This window comes from Lineus longissimus, chromosome 16 (assembly GCF_910592395.1).
Source record: "Lineus longissimus chromosome 16, tnLinLong1.2, whole genome shotgun sequence".
NCBI classification, from domain to species: Eukaryota; Metazoa; Nemertea; class Pilidiophora; order Heteronemertea; family Lineidae; genus Lineus; species Lineus longissimus.
In genome coordinates, this window is record NC_088323.1 from 2,051,394 (window position 1) to 2,059,513 (window position 8,120).

An 8,120-nucleotide genomic window follows, 5' to 3' on the forward strand; every position below is an offset into this window, starting at 1 on the left:
GTCGGAAGGAACTATATGGATGGTCCCATCGCACCCCCCCCCTCCAGCAGTATGACACAGAAGGGCTAGTTGACTGTCCACCGGGGGGGGGGGGGTTTGGGGGGAGCTTCCCCCCAACGCACTGGTAAAAACCTATGTCGACGGAGGGGGGTTTGGGGGGTGTCCCCCCCATTGTAACAGCTGTAGTTGTTAGAGCTTGCACTTAACATATGCTCGTAGGGGGGTTCGGGGGAGCTCCCCCGACCTAAAGGGGGGCTCACTAAGTCCTTGACTTTACATATTAAGCCCCCCTTTAGGAGGGGCTCTTAAGATACACGTGTGTGCGGGAGTAGATAATGTAAATGAATGATGAGAAATAAAGAGAGATTGTATATCCTACAAACAATTTTTTTTGGTATTTTTCTGAATTAACTCCGTTGAGTTTACCGATTTCTCCGCGATCTTCCGGTGGTGGTTGCTATCCCATTGGTTAAAATTAATTTAAATTAATTTAAATCTTCATGGGAATTCGCTACATCATATGCCTAAGAAATTGGCCAATTATATTAATATTTTTATCAGAGAAATATCCGTCCTAAATAATGACAGAAAAGGGTGGTTTATTTCAATTTTGTGTCGACATGATCGAGGTCACGTGACATAAAAACAAAACAATCGCACACACCCATCCAAAAAAGGCACTTTAAGAAAAACAAATACGTTTTTCCAGCTTAAAACCACACTGACGACTAAGTTATATTGGTCTACTGCCCAAATCTGAAGTATCAAATTGAATCACAAACTAGAACTAGCTCTATTTAGCTATAGTTGCGTGAAAAATTCGGGTGAGCGACGTACATTCTGTACCCTAGCGGCCAATAAATAAACTACTTTCAGCCGTCTGCTCCGGTCTCGTTAGGGAGTTTTTCCCAAATGTACGCGATGATGACGTGCCCCATTAACAGGACGTAGGCCTAACATCTATTTTAAAATGCGTTTCGAAAGTGAATGCATGAGGACAACCCATTTGTGTCGTATATCACTGGAAACGCCCGATTCCCGTGAATAAGGTCAATCACAATGTATTACATTACCAAAACAAAAATGTGTCGGAAGGAACTATATGGATGGTCCCATCGCACCCCCCCCCCTCCAGCAGTATGACACAGAAGGGCTAGTTGACTGTCCACCGGGGGGGTTTGGGGGGAGCTTCCCCCCAACGCACTGGTAAAAACCTATGTCGACGGAGGGGGGTTTGGGGGGTGTCCCCCCATTGTAACAGCTGTAGTTGTTAGAGCTTGCACTTAACATATGCTCGTAGGGGGGTTCGGGGGAGCTCCCCCGACCTAAAGGGGGGCTCACTAAGTTCTTGACTTTACATATTAGTTGGACTGGGGGAAAATTGTCAGTCGGACGGGGACGGCCCTCGTGGCGGATAATTCACGACAACCACAACTACAAAAAAACACGTGGTCCGCAATGTATTGTGGGTAAGGAGTTACCATGTGCTTTTCTTAAAATAGACGATGTCAACAAAGGGGGCCGAGTATCTTTGTATCCAGCCCTACCCATGAATTAATCCCCCAATTCTGCAACACCCTCCGCCAGCCTACCTCTCTGGCTGGGCACCACCTCCACAGCTAGGAACCTCTCTGACCAGGAACCACACGTGACTGGTAGTATCACTTCCAACCGTTTGAAGAAATGGCGGTGCTGTTGGTTGATATGTTGGCGTGCAGTAGTAGCTCAGCTCATGCTCCGCGTGCGGGTGTAAAAGAAATGCTGGTCCCCATGAATCTAAGTCCAGTCCAGAATTCCTTTGTGAGGAATATTAGTTTTCATGGCGCATGCGTTGACGGACTGAAGAATTCCCTATGTCAGGTGACCTCATTCTTCTTGCGGGAAACCATGAAACTAAAGTTCTGACACGTGTACGGCAGTAGTTGGAGCCAACCTGAACCTAATGGTCTTAAGGCCCTTGTTTCATGCAGCGTATTCCGTAGCAAACAACCTTCAAAAGGTCCTTTAGCTGTACACGACAATATTACACTTGCGTTCTGCATGGGTGATACAAGACAACTGATCTGGTTGTACCATGGTAATCATCTCACAAGGACGGACAATGGAACAACCAACATCTACCAGCTGGTTATCTGATCAGGTTGGGAAGACCTTTACACAACCTTAAAAGGCCAAGTTTTTCTGACAAGTTAACACTGTTAGGCCAATGGAGACTACAGGACTGACGATTGAACAACCACCCTCTGCCAGCTGGTTATCTTGTCAGGTTGGAAGACCTTTACACGACCAAAGTGTGATTATTCGGCAATTTATGCAGCTGACTCAGCAATTAATGAGGCAATCCCTGTCTATCAATTAACAAACAAGCCCTTACGAAAAAGATCTCAGATTTAACATGCTCACCAAGGTAAATATTTCTCACCGCCTCAATTCACCATGGTGAAGTGCTGTCAGTTTACCATGGCGAAATTGAGACACCTTTTTCGTAAGGGATTGGAATGCCAGTCAAACCATCTGTCAATCAAATCAAGTATGTGTCCCGTGGGCCTTTATATTACCAATTAAGAAATCAAACGGAATTAGGGCACCTCGTTGGGATCGAGTGGAGAGTCCATTCTCAACCTGTAGGGGTCATGGGGACAAGAGTGGTGTCCTTTCATAAAATGTTGTCCTCATGGTTGTTGTGATTAAGGTGTCTGTGAGAATCGAAGCCGAAGGACCACTTGTGGGTTTAGGGAGGGGAACATGTCAACTTCTGCGACTTAATTTTCACAGTAAACATCTCGACATTTTGACAAAGATATTGTACCTCACGATTGACAGGCCTTGATTGGTCTTTGTAAAATCCTAATCAAGTACACACTTCAAATTGTCAGTCAATTTAAGAGATACTGAATAAAATCATCCGAAACTACATTCTGTAAAGGGACACAATTAAATATGCATGTGAAACTTCTCAATTAAGATCTTTTCAACCAGTCGGCGTAAAATGCGCGAGACTTTATGTCTTGGAGACATTCCAAACAGAAGCACAATTGGTGCTGCTCCGATGCCTTCGCGAGTATCATCTTCTTGACTCAAAAGAGAAGACATTCGGGCAACCTGTCAATAAAGCACAATTTTTTGTCAACCCCTTGATGGTGACCATTGGAGATCGAGTAAAGGAAAAGAGATATACTTTTGGAGCGCATTCGGCATTTTGTCGCCGAGGACACTGACTTCAGATCTGCAACGAAATACTCCAGCTGGCGCACTCTCAATATCAATACAAGACTTATCCTTAGGGACTTGATATACAGTTTCTCGGTTCTGTGGAGAATTTGAGTGACTTTCATTTGCTTATCCTGACGACCGAGGTGATTAATTCTAAACGTCCGTGCCTAAACACGCGGCCTTAACCTGTCTTTCAGTAGAACGTACGGCGCAAGAAAGTTGCTGAAGGACCTACACAAATTTCACCAATATGTCAATTGACGGAATACTTCTCATGCTGTTTGTGTTGGCTTTAGATGTTCTCTGTTCTGGGGCAAACATTTGGAACTGGGCATTGAGTCAACCATTCGACCAGAGCGCTTATCAAGCCCGGCGCAACCACCCAAGGAACATCCATCAGACGTTACGACAAAATGTACCGGAAGGTGCAGCACCGATATTCATGGTAGGTTTTCGTATCTTGTTCGTTTTTGTTGCCTTATACCACAACTTCGCCCCTTTAAATGCTTAATGCCGACTTATCGTCAGTAAATGTCAATGTCAATCACAAAGTATCCTCCTTTCACGGTAGATCGGCATGCTCTTAGCATGGTTTAGTCCCTGGTTAAAGCCGAATTCATATTCCGACGCGCGACCATCGGTAAATTCGGCTTTCGTCGCACCCTAGTGCCCCCCCCCCCACCCGGACAAAAAAAAGAAGTTAAAAACGACCCTGCTGGTGGTTGGCCCAATCTTTCACAATATGCTCATACCAAAAATGCTGTATCACACTCCCTTTGGCACCAGCTTCGCCACAGGCAAATCTTTTCTCCCGCACAATATGTCGTGACTGTCTGCTACGAAAACCAGTGCATGCGAAGTGTAATAATAGTAAGCTCACAATCGATAGATAACTGCACGATAAGCCATCCAGGCCAAAGCCGGTTAGGTTCCAAATCGACGACTCACTGTTCATCGGGACTCCGTGGCGCAATGGTAGCGCGTCTGACTCCAGATCAGAAGGTTGCGTGTTCGAATCACGTCGGGGTCAAGATACTTTTTAGATTTTTTTCTTTTTTCTTTTTCCTTTTTTGTTGAGCAGTCTTCAGAAGGAAGGCTTGTTTGTCATTTCTCACGAAAAATTAGTAAAAGTCACTCTCGGATTTAAAGGACCAGTAGGCTAATAGACCGCATGATCAATATCGACAGTCGAAATTTTGAGCCAGAAGGCTCGTAACATAAATATCAAAACCCTTTTTTCGTTTTTTCCTTCAGCAATGTGTGAGCGACAGAACTTGTGGTCGGGGTAGATTCTGCGACCGCCATTACGGTACCTGTGACCTTCACCGCAGGGAAGGTCAACCTTGCAGGCGTGACGGACACTGCACCAAAAATACTGACTGTATGTACGGGAGATGTGTCAAGACGATACTAGTTGGACAAGCGGGTGAGTTCTTAAAGGGGATATGGCATCATATCGCCATCATTAACTGCAATTTTACTCGTGTCAGTATACCATTAATGTACCATGCAAGGAGGAGGAGCATGTTGATGACGGGCGGTATTCTTTCCAACCAAATCAATTCTCTCATTGAAAAAATCTCAAACTTTCCTAATGGAAGTTGAGTAAATTTGTAAGGCGGTAATATTACATTTCAAACGAAGCTAGCAGAACTAAACCTTTATATATAACCACTTGAGCGGCCAAGGGGTGACTTCGACGAATAGTCCTTAGCGGTCTCCGGCGCCCGAACGCGTATAACTCCAGTTTTGTCCTTTAAGATGTGCCTTTGTCCGAGGTGTTGTGGGGGGATGAAATATGAAGAGGGTTTATTTTTGAAGGCCTTTTCTGTCTGTCATTCATCTGCTAAGACAAGTGGATAATCATCCTAAAAAACAACAGCCTGGTATAATACGCTTATGGTTCTTGACTTTTGAAGATCTCTGATGTGGGACTGACACCCTCTAGTCCGGGCTTTGGGCCGGGAAGACGACGAGAATTACACGAGTGACACTAATTCTTTGGTGTGAATTTTGGGAAGTTTTGCGGTTAACAATAGTGTACAATCGATTGCAGCGAAACGTATCATCAACAACGTTGGGACCAAGAGGTCCGGTTAGTATTTCTGCTTAGAAAGACAAGGTTTTGCAAATCAGAAATGCGGAGAAAACATATTATCGCATATTAAAATCAGTCCAAAGCTAGCTCCGCCTATTGCAGGTCATTGCACTTCAACCATTGTTGGTCAACGGGTTTGACTCCTTTAAAGGGCGACAATGATTTCTGTAACACCGGTTGATACTAAACTAAACTCTCGAGGCAGTACATTTGTAAACATTCTGTCCATGCTTCTTTCATGTTCGGGGAAGGACGAGGTCAATATAATCTACTACGTCCGGAGTGTATCACGCCGCCGCATGCTAGTATTGTTTACTACTAGTATTGTTTCTACAATGATAGGGTGGACAGGTCGATCAGAGACGTGTTTACAGTATTGATAAGTCCGTAGTCCAAAACCACGACGGTTTATCCTCAACAACTTGTCTTCTGGCTGTCTTAGAGCTGTGCCTGTCTCGGACAGCCTGTCTTATCAAGGGAGTCACATCAAATTTCTTGGTCTAAGCCAAACCGCTAACTTCCTACGTTTGAGATCGCAGAGGCATTCAGTGATGCGACATGGACACCTTATCAGACGCAGCCGTATTTCTACATGATCTAAAATCTGTCACAATCATAATCTGGCACAGCCCAAAATCGCGACAGTAGGTCTTCGAAGACACAAGTCTTCTTGTGACTGAAGACATCTTGGTTGTCTTCCTCCAATCTTTACCCAAGCCTCAGGTCTTCGGATGTCAGTTTTTACAAATGTTTTTCTCTCTAGGTTCCCGTTGTAAACAAGACGGCGACTGCGGCCAGAACATGTGTTGCGCCAGACGTCACGGCGAGAGTGTTTGCAAAGCAAGGTTGTCGCAAGGAGACAAGTGTTATGTACCACGAGGGGGCCTCGACTATAGCCTGAACGAAATCTGTCCGTGTGAGGAGGGGTTGCTGTGCCGGATGCCTGGCGTGGGCCCTCAGGAAAGGTAAGCACACGGCTTCTATTGTCATTTCAGTTTGACTTGAGACTCTTGCTGGTCTCTCCCACGTTATCGATTCATCAGATTGTGTATAGCACAACCATGCATATTGGTAGCGACCCATAAAACGTGGTCCTCTCCCATCATCCTCATCCTCTTATTTACCTTTCAGACACACAGAGGACTCAGGTTATGAATGGACGGCCTACAGGCGGATGCAGTGTGCACCACCCTGAGCAACATTTTCTACCAGAACATTTGTGAAATGAAGTAATGGTGCTCGAGGATATGGGATTCAGTGGTCTTGTTCCAAGGACCCAATTCATGCCACAAATTTAGAGCACGTTCTTAGGGGCACAGTCAGATTCATGATAGAGGGATGTGGTGTCCGGTGTTACGAGGGGAAATAACTGAGTTAACACAACACCTTCAGCGCCGAACCACGTCGATCTACGTGGCCCAAATCCCCCTCTTTGAAATGGTTATCGGAGTCTCATGGACTTCCTGAAGGAACTACGCCATCGCCATCTTCAGGGCAAAGTAGAAACTGAAAATACCAAACCGGTATTTTCAGTTTCTACTTTGCCCTGAAGATGGCGATGGCGTAGTTCTCTCATGAGACTCCGATAACCAGAGGTAAGTCCGCGAGACTCCGATAACCAGCTCAAAGAGGGGGGATTTGGGCCACGTAGATCTCCGTGGTGTTGATAGTACAAAGGGACAGCGCCATCTAGAGGACAGAGAGTCCATTGCCTCTTGCATGTTTTGTTCTCGGGGACACAAGATTAATACAGATTATTTAGAACTCATATCGAAGACAGTGAGGCATAACTCATGATTGCTTATTAATATGAAGTTGAGAGAGAGTATTGTGGAGACTTTCAGTGGATTGGCCACTTTCAAGGGACACAACTACACGGCTCCAGTGAATGATATCAGCCAAGTCAGTAGGACACCTCCGGAGGTTGATTGAGAATCTACCTTCGACATCACACCATGCTGTTCTGCACTGTTTTAGGATGTTAAGTTACATGAACTTTGTAGTGTAGTAAAATGTTGGTACCTACATGTACATGTATTCCGCACATACAGGTGGACAGTGTTGTTGTACATAAGAAGCAATTAAAGGTAAAAATTTGAATTTGTTGTTTGTTTCTTATGTACATGTATATGACGACTCACTCCTCCATTGTTTGAGTTTGCACTGAAAAGGGACTGTTTAAAGAAGCATTGAAAACAACTCGTTTCATTATCAGAGGGATTGAATTTATTTTACAGTACCGGTCAAGAATCATCTTGCAAAGGAGATCAAAAACCAAATTCCTTATCAATGCATGTATGACCCAAATATAAGTTATAACCAAGAATGTGTGCAGTTCTGGCATTGGCAGTCATGATAGTTTTCAGCAAGCAATACAGTGGAACCTCCTGTACGTGAAACCTCAGAACACCCTCTCAACTAAGGACATTGGTTTGGGTCCCAAATTGCTCATTCCTATTCAAAAGGCCCTGTCATCAGGACAAGGACAGGACTTGCTGGTCCCGAGAGTGCCCTTTAGAGAGAAGTTCCACCATACCAAGGCCTATTATACCTGAGTGTATGACACACACCTCCATTGGCTTATACACGTCAACATAGCACATTGTATATTTCAGAACTAGAACTGCACATATTTTTGTTCACCTCATCTCCGAATGACACCAGGCTCTTCCTGCCTATCATCTTTTTTGTTGACCTCCGCCCATAATCAGCATATAAATGAGGCTCTGACCTACATACCAGGTCACCCCTAATTAGCATAATACCCTCGCCCCTCAATCATATATACAAAGGGCCTATTTCCTTAGTT

The 8,120-nt window shown here is 44.7% G+C and overlaps 1 protein-coding gene and 1 non-coding gene across 2 annotated transcripts; both read left to right on the top strand.

The window, feature by feature from the left end:
* The first annotated feature begins 3,154 nt into the window (after window positions 1-3,154).
* Window positions 3,155-6,686, top strand: LOC135500867 (dickkopf-related protein 3-like). Its single transcript, XM_064792534.1, has 4 exons — window positions 3,155-3,658; window positions 4,468-4,639; window positions 6,075-6,276; window positions 6,443-6,686. Exons 1-4 carry the CDS (start codon window positions 3,464-3,466, stop codon window positions 6,504-6,506), a joined length of 633 nt encoding a protein of 210 aa, XP_064648604.1. The 5' UTR covers window positions 3,155-3,463; the 3' UTR covers window positions 6,507-6,686.
* Window positions 4,172-4,243, top strand: Trnaw-cca (transfer RNA tryptophan (anticodon CCA)). The gene has a single exon. It is a non-coding gene; the product is annotated as a tRNA-Trp (tRNA).
* Window positions 6,687-8,120: the final 1,434 nt, after the last annotated feature.

What these genes read in the sequence shown, in the direction of transcription:
- LOC135500867 (XM_064792534.1), top strand. Translation starts at nt 3,464, where the DNA reads ATGTCAATTGACGGAATACTTCTCATGCTGTTTGTGTTGGCTTTAGAT. An exon ending in GATACTAGTTGGACAAGCGG is followed by an intron (nt 4,640 to 6,074) that starts GTGAGTTCTTAA and finishes TTTTCTCTCTAG; the next exon opens with GTTCCCGTTGTAAACAAGAC. An exon ending in GGCGTGGGCCCTCAGGAAAG is followed by an intron (nt 6,277 to 6,442) that starts GTAAGCACACGG and finishes TTTACCTTTCAG; the next exon opens with ACACACAGAGGACTCAGGTT.